Genomic DNA, 24,832 nt, shown 5'->3' with positions numbered 1-24,832 from the left:
AACTTTCAGCTCAAGGTGGAAGAACTGCTAAGCGACATTTCCAACCCGGAATACAGACAGATAGTAGTGGAGGTATTTGTTTCATACTTTGATTCAACCCAGCTTTAAAGTATTACGTGTGGATATTGTTTGCCAATTTTTGTTAGTCGTACTTTTCTATAAAAGCTCTATTATGGGAAAAAAAAACATCAGTGAGGAAAATTCATAATTGGTCGTTCCGACCTCTCAGTGTTTAGGAGCAATTTTTTACAGTCGAATGCGACGAACATGAGAAGAATTTAAGGTGTTACGAGGCAACGCTTGTCAGTTTTTGGTTCTAAAAGACTAAACAGACTGTTTCTCGTTTCGTAAGTCAGGCTGTTAACACAGTCTCCGTATACATCTCCCTTTTCAGCTTTTAGTCGTACTTGCAACAATTCTTGAAAGAAACCCGGAAGTGGAGCTGAGCCAGTGTATTGACTTGGACGAGGTAAGAATTCTTGAACCTTCCGTCAGAACCTTCGTTTTCCATTTAAAAACAAAGCTGTTGAGGAGTCCTTTCACATGACGCTGTTTTGAATAAGAATTGAGATTTTGTTTTTCATTTTTCCTTTGCTAATCCAGTCTACTTATATCTTTGAGACGCCGTACCAACCTTTTCTTAGTGTTCTGTCATTCCCGATCCCGAGACTGCGATCATTTTGTTCGGCAGCAGAAATCACGACCTCTTGCCAGCCTCGATTTTCCCCCAAATCTTATTCGCGGTCTCTGGCTCGTGCCAGAGGTCGTGACTCTTAGTGCTGCCCAAGATGAATGTGGTCTCGAGACGAGAATGAACGTTTGTACTGATGTTGTTTGGTTTCTATTTCACTGCCGTTTCTCCTTTAACAGCTGGTAGATGAAGCCATTGAACTTTTCGCTAGTGACTTGGGGCCTGAAAACAGTGAGGTAAGCTATAGTACGCCCAACATACATGTAGTTGTCTTTAAACGAATGTTTCCTCACTTCAGGTAATTTTTTTTCTTGCTCACTTGCGGAACTAGGCATATAGTAAACAGCAGTAATATCAACCAATACTTTCGCCAAATCTGAACCAAAAACAGATGCGGTTGGAATGGTTGGTGCAACATATATAGTGTTTTGAACCACGAGTAGAGCAGTTTTCAACGAGTGTCGTAAAACCGAAACCAAAGTAATCACTCTAGCCAATCACAAAGGACACAGGCAATCCAGTGAACCAATCAAGACTCAAAGCAAATACATGTAGCCAACGAAAAGCGCGGGAAAATGTGTGCGAGCGAGTCACCACTGGTTTTGGTTTTACCTCTGATTAGATGACAAATTTGCGCGAGTTTTTTAAGCCAATCGCTTAGCGTGGTAGATCCAAAATCAAAGCAAATACAAATTACTTTCGATAATATATCCTGAATTTGGTTTGTATTGTGCAGAGTGCTAAAGATCAGTTCCACAACACACCACGTGACGGCAAGGGAGGCACCACGACTTACCTGGCAAGGGCCGTCGTCAACAGGCTCCTGAAAGGGAGCGCATGCGTATCATCGAACTGTTACGTCAGCTGAGAAGCTACTGATTCAGCTGTGACCTCGTGTAACGCAAGGATTCCTGCTCAGCTGGGATACCAAATGTAACGCAAGCCAGAGGCGAAGTCAAAACTGCCTTTAATAGATCTCTAATTGATCGAGATCGAAAGCAAACAGAAAGACGATAAAGAAGCAGAGAAAAATCTGCGAGTAACCAATAAAGAATAAAATAAAATCTCGCTCAGAATGAGAGCGCATTAGAAACTCTCAAACTTACGGAAGGTTTAGGTATGTTGCGGGACAAAGGCCTTGTCACACCAAAAGGAAAAAGGCTAACTGAATAGTCGAAATAGTCGCAAAATGTAATGCAAAATGCAAGATGAAAACAGGGACATTTAACACATTATGCAATGTCCTCTAGTATGTTGCACGCGAAAACCGCGATGGAAGATGGGAAAATGAATGAGAAGATGGAAAGAAGAGGGGAATCCAGGGTGAACTATTGTGGAGTGGGCCGGACCAAAAACAATACGTTTGAACTAGCTCAAAAGCAACTTAAAATATTAATAACCAGAGAGAGTTTAATTTTCTGAGTACTAGTACGCAGTATAGAGCGCAGTGGAAATTGATTGTGCAACGTACGCGAAATGCGCTGGAGATGCACTGGGAACGAATGGGGAAACGCACGCGGAAGCGTACTTTTGGAGTCTCTGATTCAGCTGAACAAAGAATACCTTTTGAATTACCCTAAAGAAGCCAACAATTTTAATAACCTAAGATGTAATTTTATTATCTAAAGTAATGGTGTGAGCTATACAGTAAAATAATGTGAAATAAAGTATTTTAAATATTGTTTTAGTCATGTCTTTTTCTCTTCTGATCTTCTTTTCGTCTCAAATTCTATCACCTGAAGAAAACAAGAGAACGAAACATAGTGAACTCTCTATGGCAGACACCCTCGGGAGCGATCGAAGCTGCATGGTTGTAGAGAAACGAGAATTTCAGTCGCACAAGTGTGCTAATCATGCCCTGATCTCTCCTTCAGTGTTCTGTATAAAGCATTTATGTTGGACGTGCAACTGGAGCCACTCGACATCTGTAGTCTTCAAAGTGTAGCTTAGTATGTTGGATAAGTTATTAAAGAAGTAGAAACGGTTCGCACGAAGTCGCCCTTCCTCTAGTTCAAAGCCGTTAGTTGGGTCGTCACGCAACGCTTTCCCCACTTCGCTGCGTGACTCATCTAGTGACTCATCTAACGGATGCGAACGAGACAATATAGAACTTTTAAACCTGATTTTAGTTCCATTTCCAGCATGAAGAAGTAATAAATACACATCATGTGAATATATTTTAGTACTACCTGATGAACGATGCTCTTTGCCAATCTTTTCATCTCGTCGTTTAAGCCGTGAGAAGAGCGCAGATCCTGAAAGAAAATATCACGCGGGCGTGTCACAAATGGAAAACCACAGTTCGACGTGTTACTACTGTACTTGTCGAGAGCAAAATCCCATCCTCAGAGAAAAGACGACAAGCTAACTTTAAAATTTGTAAGAAAATGCGAAGGTAAAATCTATAATGGCTGCGTGGAAACAACCTGTTTACGATCTCAAAGTAAACTTGTCAACATTACATTTGTAGAAAATGGTCTTTTTGGCTAAGGAACTCCTTATGTTTACACCATTCTCCCTGTGGGGAAGAAGGAGATTTTTCACAAAATTGCATTAAATTAAAAAAGAGAAATAATGATGGAATAAGTCGAAGCTTTCATAAATAAAATAAAATAAAATACAACACAACACAACACAACACAACACAACACAACACAACACAACACAACACAACACAACACAACACAACACAACACAACACAACACAACACAATACAATACAATACAATAAAATAAATAAATAAATAAATAAATAAATAAATAAAATAAATGACAAGACTCCGGAAGCGCACAGAACGAGTAGTCTAGGTTCGAGCGCTGGTAAGGGTCATGGCATTGTGTTCTCGGGCAAGACTCGCACTACTCTCGTAGTGCTTTTTTCCACCCAGGGCAACCGGAATGACCCGGCCAAGATTATAATTTATCTAGAGGAAGTGGGGGAACCCTTGCTTCTACATGCTAAATGAAGAAGGATATAAAGGTCCTGCGGCTACATCGTCCCTATTCCTTGGTTTGCGCGCAGTGCGCGCGGAGTTTTGGGGCTGTTGTGGGCCTGTTGCTCCGCGTCTCGCAACACAACCATGAAGCCCCGCGCGCCGTGTTTCCCGCTCATCGCCGACGAAACGAGAAGGCCCCTACATGTATGGTGTGGCCCATTTTGAAGTAGATGTGGACGCTACCAACAGAGAAGGTAATAAACTCACCTTCAGGAAACTTTTACATAGAGAGTACAGTCTTTCAGTGCATGGTTCGTAGAATGGGTGATTAGAGTCAATTCCGTTGTCTTCAAGCGTTTTCTGTACAACTTGACGGAGGCGCTGAAAAATAGTCAAGACGAAATGGCTGACAAATGATTTTCTTATCGTTCTAACTTGGAACTGATAATTAGCCCTAAAACGTTTTCTAAGCAATCCTGCTTCATCTAAATAAAAGTTTGTGTATTCCTTACTGGCTATCATTTGTAGATGGCAAAGTAATAGGCCACGTTCGATACATCAATATTCTTATCTGGCTCCGAGGCTTTCAGGACAAACTTCAATATTTGATGGTGTTCTCTTTGTATCCAAGTTTCTCGAGAACTGAGAGACAAATTTGCAATTTTATCTTGAAAGCCTCGGAACCATGTTAGAATATTATTGCATCGGACGTGGCCTATTGTCAAATAATAAGGATTAATTGTTGTGGTGAAGTTTTATGCCATGCTCGCCACTGGCCGATAGAAAGAAAAAAAAAGTGGTGGCATTCAACTATGCGTAAATCAGCATAAAAGGCGAAAGACAGGGCACTTAGCATTTGTGTTGTGAACAAGAATGGTTTGAAAAGGGGCAGAAGCTGGAAAGCGGGGACGACAATTTCTTGTTCTCTGTTTTAGCGGGGGAAAGGGGAGTTCCTTTTTAAGCGTAAAACCGAATCTTCAGTAAAGCTCTGAACGACTATTAAATTGAATTGGCAGATATTGGCTAAAAGATCACGATCAATACGATAGGAAGTCTTTATTTGGTCGTAGCGTCCAGTTGCAGATATTTCGGTGGGGCCGCGATGGTAATACCTGCTACTGTAGGCTAGTTTTAAACTTAACTCTAAAAAGTTATTTCCATTCCTGGGTCTACTTACTCTCTTGTGTCTTTCTGAGCGCGTTTCCCTGTTCTTATCCTCATCTATCTCATCAGGTTTACTTTCTAAATCAAAAAGAGAACACAAAAGTAGCAAAGTCATACATAGTCAATCCTTACATATAATACAATTTACACAAAGGTATGTGATTTCTGCACTGCATAGCGTACTGAGGCCTAGGTGAGAAAGTATGATGTGAGTAAGGCTGTTTCCGCACTTGGTGCCCGAGGACTGGTGCCTGTGCACCGAAACAAAACAGCGTTGCGTTCAGACACTGGCACTCCAAAAACCCAAGTACCATATAGTGCCCGAGTACAGTGTCGAGACCTTGTACCCGGGTAAGGGCAGTGTGCACGAATTCTGGTGTGATTACTTGGAAAGAGGGTGTTCACATTAGCGGCCAGCGAGAATCTTACTCGAGCACCGTACTTGGGCATCAAGTGTAAACATAGCCCAAAAGTACCAAAGAAATCAACTAGATGTCATTCTCACTAACTGGCACCCTTGTGTTTGAATTCACCGCGGGATGCACGGAAGTGCACGAATAAAGGTTTCCCAGATCCTGACTGTCTCATTTTCATTTTCCCCCACTAGCTCCCCTCGACTTCATTTCCTGCCTAAGGATCTTGAAGAATGAGCGTTTCGCTGTAAAATAATGCAACAAACTTCTAATCTGATCTAACCTTGTTCTTCTGGCTCTTGTCGCTTTCTTTTCGTTGCTACCGTTGTTTTCTTCGCGACCGGTGATTCCCTCTTCAGCGACCTTGAGGAAATAAGACACTTATCAGGTTTGATATATCATTCTCTACACCAAGTTCTCTCTGGTGGGCATACAACCAAAGATGGTTTAAAAGATGTTTAAAATTAATCGCAACTTTTCACGATCGGTACGACAACGGTACGCCTCGTTACTACTCGATGTGAATCGTGACGACTCGTTACCCAATAGTACAACTCGACACAAATCGGTGCGATTCGGAAGAATTCGACCACTCATGGTAAAGCTGCACGTACGACTCCGTCGACTCTTCCAGCCTTGGTACACACTGGTACGACTCGATACAAATCTGTCCGGTTCGGTACAACTGGTTATCTCTCGGTAAAGCTGAACGTACGACTCGTCCGGCCTTGAGAGGACTCGGCATGACTCTGTATGACTCGATAAGAAACGTGATAACTCGTAACGACTCGCTACGCAATGGTACCACTCGACACAAATCTGTCCGGTTCGGTACAATTCTTTATCTCTCAGTAAAGCTTCAGGTTCGACTCGCCAGGCCTTGGCACGACTCAGAATAACTCGGCATAACTTGAAATGAAACATTATAACTCGGTACAACTCGTTACGCCCTCGTTACACACTCGTTTCATACTCGTTACACGGAACCGTCCCCCTCATCTTACCTTCCTATCAAAGACACTGGTTTTCTTCCCTTTCCTGCGTGCCCTGTTTTAGTCAGAGGTACACTGAGCTTCATTAAGCTTTGCTTTCTGTCATTTTTGGCCGCTTTGGTCGCAGCCTGGGTACAGCGGCTGGCCAATGGCTTGTGATCCCTTTCCACGCAGGATGAAAACGTCTCGAGCTTAACATGTGAAGATTGAAGCTGTGCAAGCTGCGAATCCTTAGAGATGGCTTCTCGAACATCAAGGCAGTATCTGACACAGGAAAGGAAGTACGACACTGAATGTAAGGATTGATACATACACAGTCAATAGAGACTGGCTGTGCAACGAGCTTAGTTTAGAAAACATTAATAATAAAACTCCAAAAAAGGCGGATCATAAGTCCAAACTGGTGATTTTAAATAAGTATAATTTAAAGGGTCTTTTTTTTTCCGCTTTGATACCTGCACTATCAGGATAAAACCAAGGATTCAAATCTTTCAGCCGCAAAATCCAATCCCTCTTCAAAGTATTAGCACATTTCCAAACAAACATTTGGTGATTGAGAATTATGAAATTCTTCATCTAGGAAATGGAGACTATGGTAATATCACAAAATTCTCAACTATCATTGAAAGAAATGCCAAGAATACAGATAACAGAATACAAAGAAACCATACTCAATGCCGTGGTACAGTGTCGCAAGTGCCTCTGGGTAACCTTTTCCCTTCACGTCATCGGCGCCTATTTGGATACGTCTCTCACGTAAACTCTCCTCCTATAAATTAATTGGAAACACAGCAGCAATTAAACGTTTGCAAAAAAAAAAAAACATGATCCAAAAATTTCCAAATGGGCTTAGTGAGAATCACGAGAAAAAAACAGACAGCACTGGTCCTACGTCTACTACGCCACACTCATCTAAAATGCAAAGCCAACTGGCTGTAGGCATGAGGGTCTCTAAGAGGTTAACCGTTAGCCGTAAAACGGGCCAAAAATTTAGCCATTAGTAAACAATCATTGGATGAGGTCTTTGTGATATCCGGAATAATCAAGGTCGAGGTAAGTGTTATCAGCCGAAGTCGAAAGCTGAGGCTGATAACACTAACCGAGACCTTGATTATTTCGGATGTCACAAAAACGGAATCTAATAATTGTTTTATTATACATTGTTTTAAAGAAAATAACGACAAACGCATTGTCGCACCGAACACAGTTTATCTTCGACAAGCCATGTTCTTACTTCGCTGTCCGTGAACTTCACATTGCTCTCGGAAATCATGCTTTGCGCGCGCAACCTACGGATTATTCACTAATCTGCTTGCAGATTAGTGAATAATCTGTAGGTTGCGCTGTTTCCCAGAATTAACTGCAAGCTTTTAGCCCATGAGAAGACAGATGGCGACTACAATGTATAGTAAGTGTAAAAATTGGAAAATTTTAACCGTTGGCCGTAAAAAAATGTGTCTTGTCTTACTATAGTAGTAATTAGGTTAGTCTACAATTCTTAAAATTATGCCTTCTTCCATCCCGGAATGGTCTTAGGACCTTAAATATGTTTTACAGTAATTAATCAAAATAATTTTCTAACTTTTTCAAACAAGCTGTTAATCGCAAGGAACATAAATTACACGTTAGCCGTAAATAAGCCACTGAAATAGAGCAGTTTTCAATTGTGTCGCAAAACCAAAACCAAGCGAATTACAAACCAATTAGACTACTCAGTCAATCGCAAACCGTAGTAAAACCAAAACCGAAACTAAAGTAATTGCCTGATTACTTTCGAAACTCAAATAAAAACCACTCTATAACCGTTAGCCGTAAAAGCCACCACCATATTGAGCCCCTCTTACAATGCAACGCGCGCCATCAGATTGGTTAGTGGGCTGTATTCAGATCTAGACAAGGACTCCTCAAGGATTATAGGTCGGTTGGTTCAGCATGTTTACGTTAGACTCGATAATTTCACTCCTAACCCTTGGTATTAAAGGGTTCATTAGCCACTCATAAAAAGAGAAGAAATCTGGGATGACACTCATCTCACAGTCGCTTGTGGGATCATTACTCAGGAAAATACGGCATTTTACTATTAATAGTATAACTTATAACATTATCTCACCCTGGGTTGAATGGGAACGAGGTCACTTCTAGCAGGTGTTCCATCCATGCGGAATTTCTCCAAGATATCTTGAATACTCAATGATGAAACTTTTAAAAGAACAAAACGACAAGACGTCTGTTTCAAAGTATATGTGAGCCTGCTAACACGCAAAGAAACCTACCATAAGTGCGACTTCCCTTCAAGAGAAAGCTCACGACCCCGAGTACCACTAATAACTAGTTTGCGAACTATATTTTAGGTTCATTAATAAATTTTTGAACTGACGTAAAGGTTTAGGCGTCTGGCGTCTTGAAACCGTAAATATTGGCGTTCAGCAATTACCTGACCCTTCCTTCAAAATTTAACTTGAGATCGATATGATGAACAGATGGCAAAGGAAAGAAAAATCAAACTGATGTCTTACCTGACGCTAATAACGGGAACTGTTTGTCCGTGTCCCCCACAGTAGCGTGCTTAACTCTATACGATAAGGTAAACAAAAACTTACAATACATCGGTAACATTTAAAAATTAAGCAAATGTAGTCAGGAGATGACATAATCGATAAAAGTGCCGTTTTTTGTCACTGACTTGTATATTTTAACAAAATATACAAGTCAGTGACAAAAAACGGCACTTTTATCGATTACATCGGTAACATGTTAACCGATTTCAATTACCCAAAAAAATGTTCAAATGTTGTTGTTTAGAATGGTCAATGTGCTTAGCTACACCTAGCGAGTTCACAGGCATGCCACTTAAACTGAAAGAAACTAATATATCAACTAAATCTCAACTGGCGGGAGGCAGACCAGTTGGCTATTTATCAGCATGACCAAGGAGTTGAACTAGGGTCTACATACCGAGAAACAACTTCAGCTTAGTGGTCTGAGGGGGACTTGAACCCGCGACGTCGAGATATCAAGTCCGGCGCCCTAACCAGTCCCCCACGCTGACTCCTGCTACTCATTTGCCTCCAACTAATCATTTGTCGAGTTAAACGGTCCCACCAACACAGGTAGTTTTTTTAAAGTGTCAGAGCACATTGAACGATTGTCTGACGTGAATCTTAATACAAATGAACCCCAGTACGTTGTTAACACGAGAATAAATCTAACAACGCTTTGATTATTTTCAGATATCCTGTTATAAGGAGCAGAGAGACTAAAAATCTAAAAACCAAGCTACCTAGGCTACCCTAAGCAGCTCTTTTGTAAGGAATCAAATAAAATCAAAAGTAAAATTGCTTTACCTTGTGTTTGGATCAGTTTTAATGAGCCAAGCTCTCTCAGGCCATTTACTTGGAGACAAAGGTATTTCTGTAAATCATACACAAAATGCAAATAAATTTTATCTGGAATTAAACTAAAGAGGGCAATAACAGATGGTCGACTTAAAAAAAGCATAACTTAAACCCCTCTTTTTCAAGATTTTGAAGATCTTTTGAAAGTCGGGGTAGCGCTCGCCTCTCATCAATATGAGTTGAGTTCGTTGTTGGTTCTCCGCTTTGCTCTGAAACCAAACTTTCAACTCTATCCTGATGCACGTATACCTTATAACAAGTTCTTAAGAGTTCTCCCGTGTTACACCATTAGGTAAAGTGACATTTGCATTTATAGTTTCAGTTCCTTAAACACTTTTTTCACACCGTGCGAGAACGAGAACCACACCACATAATGGATGTTCTATCCACAATGCTTTGAAAGAGCTTAGTATGGTTTCAACCAGAAGCATATCACCTAGTTGATATGCTTCTGTTTCCACTTAAACATCTTAACAGAAAAAAAAAAAACACTAGCGTTTCACACTGTTTATGGAGTGTTCCGAGCCAGGGGATTCATTAACGTTTTCAACAAGAAGGCAACTGGTTTTCACAAGCAGGCAAAACGTTTTGAACTAACTTTGAACGAAAATTTCCTCGAGGTGGTTAAACCAGGCGGGCAAAATCGGCCTCAGCCGGTCGATTTGCCCGGTGCCCACCTGCCCGACTCGCATGCGCTTTCTTTAGCGCAAGCTAAAGCTAAATTAAGGACGTAAAAAGGTCTTAGTCTGATAACAAAAGTTTGCACTAGTCGATGTTTTCGGCATCAAATTTAAATGATGTTATGTAGTTCAAAAGAAAATGATTTTACGCTAGTTAACATATTTAACATTGAAGGCATATCACCTGACAAGCCTTGAAGTAAAACTTCCCTCTTAACAGCCTCGAGTTGACGTGTTTTCCCATCGCGAAACAACTTTTCCCTGCAATAACATATCAGTACGACACTGATTTACTGGGGGTACTTAGAAGACGGTATTTATAGGACATATATTATCTAAATGGATCATTCGCCAGAATCACAAACTTTTCACAGGGAAGCTTGATTGAAATTCTAAGCAACTTACTCATTTTGTTAGTATTTGTTTTCCTTCCTCGCATCTTTGACGGTTTTCCCTCTGTTTTACTTTTCCACGCCCTGACTGTACCAGAAACGAAGCCCTTCTTTTCAAGTACGTATGCCAAAACGTAAATATCATGGTCAAGCAGTTTGTTTGCAAACGTAGCAGCTGAGACCTAACTTTATAATACATAATACGTCGCATTAAAACGTCGAGTGAAAGACAAGGCCAGCAACTCGCTTAAAACGTCACTTCAAATCAGTGCAATGCCCTCGTTGCCTTCACAGTCAAGGTGAACTGCAACATACACTCTTTTTCATGGGAATATTGTTTTCTGGGCGAGGCTGAATATTCTTATTTTCCTGCCGATTTTAGGCTGAAATTGTTCATGTGAATATTGTTAGATTATGACGCATGACATTTCTGTTTTCGAATGTATTTGGTGTCTGGATGGTGTTCAAGTAATTTTGGAGTCAGCCTGCAGGTATTAAAGCTTGATATGACGCACATAACTTCTTGTAGAAGTGTCAGTCAGCATCGAACGCACGGCTAATGCTGTTTTCGTTGCTTTTTGGCTAGTTTTACCATTTAGATACAAGAAGAATTTTATACGGTTTAATTAAAAACATATAACTGTATTGTATTTACGAACTTTCAATACAACTAAATTATATCGTTTTCAAAATCTCAGTCTCATCGCAAATGTCAGCCTCGATATTCTTATAAAACGTATTCTTACAAAAAAGAAAGAATGTATTTGAATCAAGCCATACCAGTGAGATTTCTAAACCTTGGATCATGTTTAATGAGACTCCAAAGCATTATCCACATAGACTCGGTCACTTTGATCGGAATCCGGGGTGCTTACCATTTACAAAAACCATCCGGTTGGAAATTTCAGGCATAAACATTAAACAATGAAATTTGACGTTGCGGGAGAGGGAATTGTTATAAAGTATATCCACATCAGCCAGAGAGACTAAAAAGATCAGAAAAATAGCATCACCTCAAATCACATCCCATATTTTCTGAAGCTTCCCAAATGGAATGGCGCGAACCATTTGATTTTCCAACTGGAATTTCCGGTTTTCCCATGTAAATGGTAAGTACCCCCGATCTCCGATAATTTACCAGGATGTCGCTAAGCAACATGACGTCATTTGTTGGCAAAAATCTAACGTGAAATTTGTTTGTCTGTCCATTGAACAATAAAGATAGCATTTCCCCTAGTTTACTTTTGCAGAGGTTTAACCAAACAGAACTTGCAAATTGAATGTCCGTGATTGGAATATGAGAGTTGCACCCTTAAAACAACAATGGAACACAGCCAAAATTGAAGAGCCACCGAGCTTTTCAATAACATTTTAACCGAACGAAGGCATTATACGCTCGGAAGAGAACTCGAAATTGCTGTCACGGTTTATGCGCTTATATCAGTTACCTTTGCTCTCTCAAGAACTTCCATTTTTCTGATATGATTTGATCCACAATGTCAGGAGTAGGGTTAGCTGAAAGTAAGTCATCTGAAGTTTCTGCAAAAAGACATACATGAAAATGTTTAATGTGACAATGAAGCGAAATTAATATGAACATAATTTTAAAGTACGCTGTTTGAAATGCAAAATTCCAAAATTTGAGAAGCTTAGAAACAAAATGTTGATTTTACCAATGTGCAAAGATCAGCTATTTTACCTTCAAAAATGGCATTCGAATACGCGGCCAAAGCGTAACGTGACATCAACTGGTGACGTCAGTTTGAGAGATAGAGATCAAGCTGATATAGCCGAAAGGAAGAAGAGGAATGATCATTTCGCAAAAAAGGGGGGCTTGAAAATATAACAACACCGACTTGAATGATATTTAGGTTTATTACAAGTTGAAAAAACGCTATCCAGTCCGTTCTTAAATGTATACAGTGGAACCCCTAGGTTTTCGAACCTCGAAGGGAAACGAAAATTAGTTCGAAAAATCGGATAGTTCGCGAAATCGGGGTTAAAATGACAGTGTTCGACTGAGAAGGGGGAACGACTTTTGGTTCGAGTTATCGGGAGGTTCTAAAAGATGAGGGTTCGAGAAATCGGGATTCTACTGCATTTGAAATGGGAAATTCTGTTACTCACTCAGTTCTTGCTGTAACATGCGCAGTAAGACCTCAGTCAAATTCTGTTCTGTTTCCAAAAACCTATCTGTCAGATCTGGAAATCTTAAGGGTCCTCCCACTACAATAAAAGTACATAGTAAATACACATGTCATACAACTTTATTAAAATCAACATAAAGTTAAAAGTTGTTTAAAAAAATAAATTAAAATAAATTAATAAGGTCCGTCGGTTCGTTTGACATTTTAAAGACAATCAATGTTTCCAAAACGGTTTTATCCCGTTTCCTATAATTAATGACACTTCGACATCAAATAAACACCAAGGTATAATGCCTTGAAAAACTTTAAAGTGTCTATACGGCCAACAGGGTTTTTGTAGTTTTGGTATCTCTATATTGTGTAGAAAGGTATTCTAAGAAAAAAAATTGGATTCCGACATTTTAACGCCCTAAAATCTAGCTTTAAAGTTCCCGCTTCAGCCACGTCCAATGAAGTTGACCGTGAGTCAGTGCAAAAAAAGGGTCTGGGTTTCTGAATGAGTCGTGAAGTCAAGTCAAAAATTGTCAAATCGTGCTAGTTTAGGTCACTGTTGTTTCAGTAGTGGTTAGGAGTTTTCGTCGACAAAAAACAAATAAACCGAAGTTGGTGAAACAATGCAGTCGTCAAGCAAGCAAATTAAAAACACGAAGCTTTGAGATGTTCCTGAAGTGACTTCATTCATCACCAATCTTTCATTACGCGGTCAACTTCATTGGGCGTGGCCAAAGCGGGAAATTTAAAGCTTGATTTCAGGCCAAAAAAAGCATCGGAATTCATTTTTCTGATTTGAATACAGTTTTAGATGTTATAGAGATACTAAAATCACAAAAACCCTGTAGGCCTTATGGACACTTAAATTACACAAAACACAGCTTCCTTTTTGCTTGAAGCTCTTGTAATAAAAGTATGTTATCATTAGTGCTACTGTCTTTGCTGCCACTGTTTAATTTTTATTCCAAAGTTTAGTGAGCTTCTCAAATCGTTATCAATCAGATCGAAAAGTGAAAGGCGCCATGGACAGACAGGCAACACGATGATGGAAGGAAAAGTGGATTTGTCATTATAAATATTATTACGATTTAATGACTATTTGATATGGTATTTACACGAGAGAGAAAGGTATAAAACGTCAAAGGATAAGAAAAAGGGAAAGTGTCTTCTTCACACCTTCTTGTATAAGCGAAAGCTACATTTTTTTAGTATAAGACAAACGTTTACATTTTTTTCACCTTCTTGATCATTTGAAATAAGGAGTGAAGAATGCATTGTGGACAAGTCATGCTGTATCCAGCCATTCAGATGTTCAGGTGGTCTCAGAACATACACACTCAGTTCTTTCTCAGTATTTCCACATATAAGACACACACGCCTGCATGACTCTCTGTCATCTTCTCCAGCTTTAGAATCCACTTTGATGGCAGCTGAAATTATTTCATAAAAGGCAATCAAATAAAGATAATTAATTAAAAAAAACATAAATAAATAACAAATAAGAGACAACCAAAGGCCGAACCTTCCTAAACTAATATCCCCCTGGGCGCGCTCAAGTTTTCCTCCGGAAAGATGAAGGCTGCAATTCGACTAGAGCAATTCTACTTTGTTGAAATACAGTAACTCCACAAAGACCTGTCTAGTGTCTTTGTTGGGTTCTTGCTGGGTTTGAAATTTTCAGGTGTAAGTATCAACCAATCAGACACGGATCTCTGCGGTACTACGTCATCAGAATGGAATGTTTTAGTTTCAATGTCATCAGGCGATGCCTCGTTCCCAGGATCTCTCTTCTTCCTGCCCCTCCAGCTCACGCGTATGAGAAGAAGAGATGGGAAGGAGGTTGTATTGGGCGTCTCTCAAGTGGAGGAAGATTGACCATGCAAGGAAAGACGTCTGTTTACACGGGCAAAACATATAGAATAAAGTTGTTTCTGACCCCTGTTCTAGAGAGAGGTTCAGTGTCATTTAGTTTGGGATAGTAAAAGCCAAACATTTGTCCTGAAGGCTTCTGGTCTGTCCCTCATAATCCATGGTAATTTTCCTCCAATGTTGGCCATTCTCATTTTGTTTTGGTTTATTGATTCTACTTAAGGATAATGTTCTTCTACCTTTTTAATCTATTATTTTGGGGCTTCCATCAATTTTGAATTTTATCTTGTTCATCGCAGAAGGGCTTAGCATGTTGTGTTATATATAGCTGTTTTCATTAGGCCATCCCCTCTTTTTTTCGTTTATTGTCGAATGCATTTTCTGAGTTTGGATCGGTCGGTCGGAAAAGGAAAAAAAAACACAAATAAAATATTAATTGGAAAAGGAGTCTGGAGCTAGGAGGCCCGGTACCTCAGCATAATATCCGTGGAGCCTGGAAACAACAAGGTGTGGTTACAAAGTCAACATCGCGGCAATTGAGGCATGAAAAAGTCGACGTCGTTAAAATCAAACGAGAACAGGGAAAAACTAAAAATCTGTAAGGTAAAAAATTGCTTATGTTTCAGATTAAAGTGACAACTGTTTGAAATAATGAGTCATTGCCTTCATTGCCTTCTGTGTAACTTTTTTTTTTTTTGAAAACGCGAAAATCTGGGTCGGTCGGACGACGTTAAACAGAGGAAAAAAAGGGGATGGCCTTACTTATTCTAACAGCTGCAGAAATATGTCTAATGGAATCAACTCATACCCAAATGGTCTTCAGATTTAACAAAATCAAACCAAGCTTCTTTGTTATTTCTTTTCGAGCAGTGTTTTGATGGAGCAACAAGCCGTAAGCTTCCAATCAAGGCGATGTTCTGCAGAGAGAAATTCGTTATTTACAGTTACACTAACAAAGTTGAGAATCCCAGATGACAGGAGGCTACTAAGTAGGTACTTTGCACTTGACTTCGGATTGAGTAATCTGCATTCAAGCCCTGGCCGGGGACATTGAGTTGTGTTCTTGGGCAAGACACTTTACTCTCACAGTGTCTCTCTCCACCCAGTTGTACAAATAGGTACCAGCAAATTTAATACTGGGGTAACCCTGCGATGGACTCGCATCCCATCCAGGGGGGGAGTAGAAGTACTCCTAGTCACTTCAAGTTATAGAAACCGGGATAACCTCCATCCTGATGGGTCACTTGGCTTGTATGCAGACTTAACCCCTTTAACCTTCAGCTCCCAACCCTTTGTAACCATTTAATACCTTGATCAGGATCATTAAATTAGAAGCTCAACATTTCTCTCTCAGTTGAAAAGCAAATAAATGACAGTATTATGTGCCAATTTGATTACTAAAATGCAATGAAACTTACCTTGTTATTTTCAAAAGAAAGCCATTCAACAAGTCTTGCGGAAAGTTTGGTGGATAAGCAATTCAGGCTACTTAGTATTCAACACAACACCAGTCAAGGAAACTTCATCACGTTTAGTTTGCATGCACATAATTTAAACTATTTTAGGCAGCTGCCGAAGACCTTGTTTCTGTTTTGACACAAATTCAGCATGCTATGAGAATAGAACATAAATATTCCCCTCTCTTCTGCCTGCCTCCTGTGTACCTCATTGCAAATGTTTGTGAAAATTTCAAGTCTTAAAATGGCATGAAAGGTAACTGCTCAGTAGAGTGTATACTCGAGTCTCAGTGGTCAATCCTTAACAAAATAGACTTACCAGTAATAAAATGGAATGCCATTCATAGTCAAGTGAGAGTTTTTAAACACTCACTGCACGCTGGCCTGAAATTCAATCATAAGGTCACTAATACAGTGGTAACCAATCAGCTCTCAAGATATTCTTTCGAGTTGGCAGTGTGAGATCTAGGCTTAATAGAGATTAGCTTCTAATAAAGCCTAAGTCCAAATGATTCATTCGTTGCCGAAATAAAATCCCGCCTTGAAGTCCCTGTAAGTACAGGTCTAATACAGAAAAGGATACAGTCCTAGTCTTACTGGCAGAAACATGTGGAAAGGAACAGTGTGCTTCTGAACTTTGCAGAGGATAGTTATCTCAGGTGCAATGTGCAGACTGTTTGCAACATCAGTGGAACTTTTTTCGTTTCTAGAACAGAAAGTAAAACATGAGAAAGCCAATGCCATGAAGACTGTAACATAAGTGGAACTTTTCTCCTTTCTAGAAGAGAAAGTAAAACATGAGAAAGCTAATTATAATGCCAGGAAGATTGTCAATAAAAATACATTGTGAGATACAATACAGTACAACCACGTGCTGACTAAGCATGGTCTTGTTCAGTAAGGTCTGTATACAAATTAAAGCAACAAAGCCCTGGTTGATATTTCTAAGGAAACTCCCCCTTGTAACATAAATATGGAAATTGTTTAATGGCCACACGTAAATGGTTTCAAGTAACCTTTTCATTGTGGTACAAACAGAATTATTCTATTATTCTAGACTTTTTGAAATTAAATACCTGCAATATTACAGAGGTCCAGTGAATTAAGTTCACATGACAATCACTCAAATAAACTTCCACAATGAAAAAACAATGTTAAAATATTATTAGTGACAGACATGGAACCAAGGTCTTCAATTTGACTCCAAGAATGAATAACAATAAACTATAGTAACTATTACTACAGTTATTTTGCAATAATATTAAAATAATGAAAAGGTGCTACAACCTTTTTTCTTGACATTGAGACAAACTGAAACTGGGTTCCATCTTCTTCTTGCTCTTTTCAAAACACAAATTGAATCCTGGCAGTTCAGTTCGTGTTTGACCCTGGGATGACAATAACAAAAGAACTACATGTAAAGAGTGCATTGTTTTGGTAAATAGAGATTTGCATAAAAGAAGTAGCACAAATAGAAGGAACAAAGAAAAAAATATGAAAATAAAATTACCTCACCAAAGATCAGAGAACCTTGCCATTCAACTGATGGATTAAATAGTTTTGTAGTGATATCATTTTGGTTTAGCTGTGAGATTGAAAACTTCAGACTATTCTGCCAAGACTTCATAAAGGAATTCCTTCAATAACACAAGAAAGATGTTTAATTAATAAATAAATAAAAATTATCAAAAGCGCTGTTGAAATTTTGATGTTTCATCTTAAGTCATCCACACTATCATGTTGCTAGATCACAATCAGTTAATGCAAATTCGTTAACTAGTCAGCACCTAGCCACTGGACAGTTCTGAGAAGTTTTCGTTTGTTTGTGAATCTTGGTTTTCACCTCAGATACAGCAATATTGGATGGCATTGACAAAATATTTCTGATAAGTTTCTCTCGTTTGACAAATTTTTAATGCTGGGGGTAACCCTGTGAAGAACTAGCATCCCATCCAGGGGGGAGTAGAAATACTCCTAGTTGCTTTATGATACAGAAACTGGAGATATTAAGTTCCAGCCTAATGGGCCACTTGGCTGGTATGCAGACTTTTTCTTTGAATTCATTTAGTGTCATCGAACATGGATGCCAAACCTCTGTCATATGTATCTCTTGGGATTGGTCGCAAACCATCACTATTGAAAACAATGAAAACTCTACCAAAAAGTTTACCGTATTTACAGTTTCTTTTTGGTAAAAAAATTCACTGACAAGTCATCCCACTAAGTGTAGAAAGTAACAAGATCACTATCACATCCATATGCATTACACAGGCTCAATTAAATTCATAGCAAATCTCAGTGAACAGCAACAAAAGTTTACCTGTCAAACTCATTACTGCAAAGAACAGTTATGTTGGCATTATGCCATTGCTGCAAGCGCTTTAATGCTCCAAACAGGTGCAGATGGGACCTGAACCATTCAAAAGTGAATAATATCCTAATCAGTTTACGTCACATAATATTTTAATTGTCAAGAAATGATTTATAATTCTTCAAATGCAGGTTAACTGTCCTTGAAGAAGTAAGAAACAAAGCAAATTTTTGGTAGGAAAACCACAGTTCACAAATAATGAGGTCAGATCAAAACATTAATGACAGAAATTGAAATGTTTAAAATATTATCATCCTTATAAATTAAATAAAATTACCTGATTGGCACATTGATCTTTCCACAAATGAACCAAAAGACATCAATGGGAACTCCTGCTAATAAAATAACAAATTACAGTTATATTATTGGCCCGTTGTTAAACATTGCCTAAAAGACAGTAAGTTAAAAAAATCACTGGCAACATGAATATTGAATGCATTAGGAATAAACCTATTGTCAGTTCCCACACTGTTTTAAAAGTTCTTTTTCCCATCTTTAAATAAAGTGATTATTTATTCATTATTTATATACAAATGTGTGTAGGGAATTCAATACTCTGTACAATTTTACAACATTACAAGAAGCAATGACCAAATTTGTATAAAAAACAATAAATTAATAACAGTTTAGTACATAATTAATAAGGTTGATGTTCTTGTGTGGAGTTAGTAAATAGTAGGAACAAGATATGATTAATTAAATAATTAAATATAATAATTAATTAAATTATAGATTTTTAATTTATGTATCACTTAATTTTGGAGAACTATTCATAAATTACTGAACAGAAGTACCTTGATCTGGTAAACCATCTGCAAGCTGGTGTAGTCTTTCAGAAATTTCAGCATCACTATCAGAACTATTTAGGAGCAAGAGAAGTTTTATTACAAACCAATGGGGCCTGGATCAGTTTTAATAAACAAAGTAAAAATTAACAGTCATGTGTCTTGTAAGGCAGGCAATTGTCACAACTGCTGATGGGGCTATTTGCCAATGCTGACCTACACATACCACTCAACCTAAATTTGTAAGAAAGATTAATTTGCCCAAATTCCAGTCTCATTCTTTTGTTTTCTTTATTGTCTGGTGTTGCTTGAATATTAGGGAGCTTAAGAAACCACAATGGCGACATCGAGGACAGCGTCGATTAAAAAATGGGTTTATATTTTACCTATGAACCTCGTGGTACTCTAGAGTCATTTAATTTGTCTATCACTGTCAAAGCCATCATGAAACTGAATCTAGGACACATCGATTAACTCGAAACAAAAATTTAAAAAATTAGCCGTGGTGGTTCACATTCTCCAGACAATGCAGAATTTGGTCATTTTACGCTGCTGTTTTGCAGAGGACGGCAAAGAAATGAACTAAGAATTATAACGCATGTGCACAGCCATTGTTCTGCTCATAAATCTTTTGTTTAGCGATGTTGCCATTGCTGTTACCAACGTGGTTTTTTCAAGCTCCCTATAGCTGGGTTAGCTTGGCATACATGTAAAGCTCTACTAGAGGTGTTAAAGAAGTTTATGTAATTAGTTGATGAACGCGGGTCATGTGTACTAAAGGCATCCACAGTCGAGTGTCGATCCATACTCTCGATTGATACTATTGATCAACATCTCAATCAATACTCGATCACCATCCCAATTGGTACTCTATCAACCCTTGATCAACAGTCGGTCAATAGTCGGCCAAGTATTGACGGACTTAGATGAATCGAACATGGGGCATCCACCAGTACCCTCCAACATGCACAGCAAAAAGTGCATACTTATAGGGAAATATCAATCAGTACCGGTACCTTACATCAACAGGATTCTGATTCCTAGGACTAACTGGCTTTTCGAGTAGTCTCAATACTTCCTTGAGATATTCTCCTGTATGCCATCTTGAAAAACACTGAAAAAAGACACAGCAAGTACTTTGCAGCAAATAATAAAAACAACGCTATTAAAATATTTTAAAAGACACACATGTATTAAAACTCATATATTTTGGTAGCATCTCGTTTCCAATAAAAATTTCATTCTTGAATGGCACCAAGATGACAATGAAATGTCATATGCAAGCATTTAAAAATGTTTTTCTATAGACGTCATCTTCAATCAGAAGTATTATAGTACATCTACATGTACTTTTACTATCAGTAACAAATGAAGAACTTAGATCGCTTGGTAACATTTACATGAACACAGGTGGCTTCATAAAGGTTTTCAAAAGGAAGGCAATATTATTGTTATTCACAGCCAAGCCAATTTTTGAAGTGAACTTCTTCATAAGAAATAATCTCCATTACAGGGCCTACAGGCTGGAAAAATCTTTTTCACAGCCAGCTGGCAGGTTGACAGGTGAGGGGTGAAAGGTAGGAGCTTAGGGTGTTGCCATTATCATTATCATTGTTGAGAGCTAACTGTAAGCAGGGTCAGTAACCTGAGCATTATTCAGGCAGATCGTGTGTACTAAAGGCATCCGCGGTCGAGTGCTGATTGACACCCTCGATAGATGCCCTTGATTGACACTCCGTTGACACCTCAGTCAAACTTGAACTTTACCTGTTGAACTCACAATTTTGATTTTGATTTCTTACATACAGTTACAAGAATTTTTTGCCCTGCAACTAGTTCCAGATCGAGAGTCAATTGCGGTTCAATTGGGTGTATCAATCGACACTCGACTGTGGATGCCTTTAGTACACATGCTCCATTCAGGCTGACTGGCCAGAGAGCTATTCAGGCTTACCTGGCTTACCTTACCTCTCAACCTTAACCCATAGCCCCCATAGCCCCTTCCCTAGTTACAGTGTGGAAAGAAAGTGCTGGCCGATAGCCTGGGACTAGTGGATTATCCAGTCAGGATAGTGGATTCTGTCCTTTACTAGCTGAATGGGCAAGTGAAGTTGCTTAGGAAAATTTCAATTGCAGAAATTCAAAACTACCGGTATTACAGTAGTACAAGTAGAGATCTTTTTGGGGATACATGTAGTAAGAATGATTTATGGGATAGTACATCATAGTACTGTAGATAGAGATCGCCTGAAGGGCAAGACTAAGAAAAATGTTTTCTTTGCACCCTAGCCAGTCAATTTGTTTGGTGCCTTTTCCTTAAGGAAACCCCATGGTACACAGCATTGAACTAAAAATGAATTCATTAATTACAAGTCACATGGTATTAAATTATATTTAGCAATGCTCACAGTCCCAAATCCTTCAGTCTTTCGATCATGTGTACTACAGGCATCCCCAGTCGAGTCTCGATCGATACCCTCAATCGATACCCTTGATCGACATCTCGATCAATACCTGATCAAAATCCCAATTGATACTTGGTCAACATTCTGTCAACACTTGATCAACAGTCGGTCTATAGCCGGCCGAGTATCGACCAACTAATATGAATCGATCAAAAATTAGTCGACTCTCAAACGACTGTCAACCAAGATGGCAATGGAGTGTTGATCAAGTGTCAACCAAGGTGTCAATGGAGTGTCGATCGTGTCATGTATGACTTTTAGAAACCATCGGAGGGCTTCTCAGTATTTAACAGATCGCATAACGATCGAGGGTCAATCGAGGGTATCAATCGATACTTGACTGCAGTGCTGTCAGTACACATGATCCCAGTCCTTTGCTGTAGACTCTGGGAAACTTCTCTTAAGGACAGTGCCTACTTTTGTTAGTGCGCACACATTCTGTGCATCGCACAAGACATGGTTTAAGTGCCATGCGCACGCTGGGGTTGACATTGACGCAATCAACTACGCTACTAAGTACTGACGACTAAAATGAGAGCAAAATTTTCCTACTGTGACCAAATCAAGTTTAATGAGCCTGTACAAGTACTTTAACCAGAAACACCAGAAGAGCAGCATATCGCTAATCACTAACTGTTAACATCTATCAGCTGAAAAACTAGCTGTTATCTGGCAAAAATTATACTGAAATCCAACTGCAAAAATGTTCCTGCCGATGGCATAGTGCTCACGCAAAACAAGCGCGAGATTTGCAAATGTTTGACTTACTGGGGAGGTGGCAGGAAAACTGTAGCACACACCATAAATCTCAAAAAAGATGAATAACTTAGAAAAACATGTGGTTACCCCTACATTTTATGTTATGAAATGAAAGTGGCAAAACTATTCAACACGTGATTAGGTTTTTGGTTGTGAGTAAAAGGTGTTTAGACTATATTTTAGCTGAACCAGAGGAAGGCTGTCAGAGATGCTAAGGGCACTGTTGCAAAAAAGGGTTTTTATGTTACCATGTACCATGCAGTTTTAAGATCTTTATAAATTTGTTTGCTTCTCTATATGTAAAGGAAAATTGTAAGGAAATCTGTGAAGAAATGTCCTTTTCTTCTTTTTTCAGAAAATTGCCAATGTCAGCATTTTGAGATTCAAGGCTAATTGTCTCAAAAAATGCGTGGCTACCCCCATTTTTCTTGGTGGATTCCAATAGCCCTTGCAAAGATCTACTTTTTCCACATGGTCCTAGCCTGGCGCAAAAACCTTTGTATTTAGTAGGCACCGTCTTTAAAATTAATATTTGAATCACCAGAAATCTGGCTTCAGCGTATGCTGGCATCACGGCATATGAGGGTGATAATGACTAAGCAAATAGTTATATAAAATGAGAGTGCTTTTGGCTCATACTTGTTAAGTGTCATGTGATTTGTTGCTAATTGCCATTTTCCACCCAATAATAGTGTTAAGCAAATTAAAATCACCTCAAATTGATTTGAAAATTGCTTATCCTCAACAAGACTGAAATGAATAGTAGGTGTCCAGTTCTTTAAAGCCAAAAGAGGATCTGCATGTAAGAAAAAAAGGGAGGAAGTTCAAATAAGGTCAAAGATGTCATTTACAACACAGGGTAATGACGTGTAATCTAGCTTAGCTGAACATTTTAAAATTACAGGATTTTGCAGAACAAAATAGAACAACAAAGAATTGAAATGAAATTTAATGTTGTTCATCTACATGCATTTATAATTATAGAAAATAATAAAGTAACCAACCATTCCATTTTGTACATGTCTCAAAAATGATGTCTTGACCCAGTTACGTAAGTCTTACCCTGGTGAGTAAGTAAACCATAAGTACCAAGTCCATGCAGGAAGCACCCACTGGCCCAATGAGAGGACACCATGATGAAGTCCATGGAATTTCAGGTGAAATTTAGAAAAACAGTAGAATGGCCACCTCATAGTTACAGCTACTTTATTCTGCTCTGAACAAAAGCTCAGTCATTCATTTCCTTGTTTAAAGAACCCCTATAATATGGCCACCCTGTTAATATGGCCAGATTTTTGTCTCCCGTTGGTGACCAGATTAACAGGGTTCCACTGTAATATGCTCACGTTTCAGTCATGAATTGCTTCAAGAGCCCAATATCAATGTCAGGAACATGTACTCACCAAACAACATTGACTGAGCATTATCAAGATCTGTGCTTGAATTTTCACTCTCATCATGACAAGAAACAAGATCTTTAACCAAGCTCTGAAGACCAGGAATCCCATCTTTAGGGCATTGGCAATAGCCTAGAACATAGCAAGGAACTAAGTGTCAGTGCACAGTAACATAGAGAAATTTTCCTGATTTTCTGTTTCTATTAAATGAAAAGAAATTCACACGCAGGGCACTTGATATTTCCCAAGGACATCTCAGCAGATTCTCACCACTTATGGACTAAAGGACTTTGACGAATAAATTTTCAATCAATCAATCAATCATTTTCTCTCAACACTGGCCCTTTTCTGTTGCAAGGGGTTAGAGAGGTTCCATCTGCCAGACTGCTCTCCCACTTTCCAGAGCGGTTAAGCTCAATCTACTTTCAACGAATAACCAAGTTGTTGATCATATTGACACAGATTTTACAGTACAAGAAACAGAGAGGAAAGCTCAAGCTTAACTTGAACTAAAGCATATGTTCCAACTTGAGGGTGAAGAAATTTTTTCCAAGGACTATACACAACAATCATGTCATCAAAACAAACATCCTCAGTATCAGTATTCTTCCAAACAAACTGAAATGAGACTCATCAAAGCTATTAATTAACCGGAACTGTTAAATGACTAATAAATTTGTTGAATTCATCTTACCTTCTTGAGTCGCAGGATCATCATCGTGGACTACAAGAAACAGGAAAAACCTGTCCATGTTTAATCTGATCTGACACGATAAAAAGCTGTAGCTTCTTCGTAGCATATATATAAATTTCTTTCGCAGAGATTTCGCAGATCTTTCGCGGGCTTTTTTAATACCGCTGACCACTCACGGGAACTTGCGCGCGGGATTCGTGATTTTGCGGGTTAGAGAAGGTCGGACAAAAGAAC

At 38.9% G+C, this 24,832-nt stretch overlaps 2 protein-coding genes across 3 annotated transcripts in view; one reads left to right on the top strand and one right to left on the bottom strand.

Moving 5' to 3' along the window:
* Positions 1 to 2,378, top strand: part of LOC145464784 (phosphorylase b kinase regulatory subunit beta-like) — a 31,596-nt gene extending 29,218 nt beyond the window's left edge. Inside the window, exons 31-34 of the mRNA XM_081448577.1 lie at positions 1 to 72; positions 395 to 469; positions 871 to 927; positions 1,428 to 2,378. The exon at positions 1 to 72 is cut by the window's left edge and continues 36 nt beyond it. Coding sequence (XP_081304703.1) covers positions 1 to 72; positions 395 to 469; positions 871 to 927; positions 1,428 to 1,559 — 336 coding nt within the window. The 3' untranslated portion in view covers positions 1,560 to 2,378. The remainder of the gene's footprint in view (positions 73 to 394; positions 470 to 870; positions 928 to 1,427) is intronic.
* LOC145464786 (mdm2-binding protein-like) lies at positions 2,284 to 24,787 on the bottom strand. 2 transcript variants are annotated; one of them, XM_081448580.1, is made up of 26 exons: positions 24,599 to 24,787; positions 23,911 to 24,036; positions 23,221 to 23,303; positions 20,300 to 20,397; positions 19,293 to 19,357; positions 18,776 to 18,833; positions 18,448 to 18,537; positions 17,638 to 17,764; positions 17,415 to 17,515; positions 16,711 to 16,833; positions 16,089 to 16,158; positions 15,479 to 15,587; positions 14,040 to 14,231; positions 12,791 to 12,889; positions 12,112 to 12,202; positions 10,456 to 10,532; positions 9,541 to 9,607; positions 8,713 to 8,768; positions 8,307 to 8,395; positions 6,868 to 6,965; positions 6,209 to 6,460; positions 5,488 to 5,567; positions 4,805 to 4,869; positions 3,895 to 4,008; positions 2,881 to 2,946; positions 2,284 to 2,427 (listed from the first exon to the last, which is right to left on the bottom strand). In XM_081448580.1, the coding sequence occupies exons 1-26, from the start codon at positions 24,702 to 24,704 to the stop codon at positions 2,380 to 2,382; spliced, it is 2,550 nt and encodes an 849-aa protein (XP_081304706.1). In that variant the 5' UTR covers positions 24,705 to 24,787; the 3' UTR covers positions 2,284 to 2,379. The 2 variants fall into 2 exon arrangements, with proteins under 2 accessions (XP_081304706.1, XP_081304707.1); XM_081448581.1 differs by having other exon boundaries at positions 18,776 to 18,830.
* Positions 24,788 to 24,832: the final 45 nt, after the last annotated feature.

Source organism: Orbicella franksi, chromosome 13, assembly GCF_964199315.1.
Source record: "Orbicella franksi chromosome 13, jaOrbFran1.1, whole genome shotgun sequence".
NCBI lineage: Eukaryota > Metazoa > Cnidaria > Anthozoa > Scleractinia > Merulinidae > Orbicella > Orbicella franksi.
The sequence above is the reverse complement of the archived record's forward strand: the minus strand, read 5'-3'. Positions and strand labels throughout refer to the sequence as shown.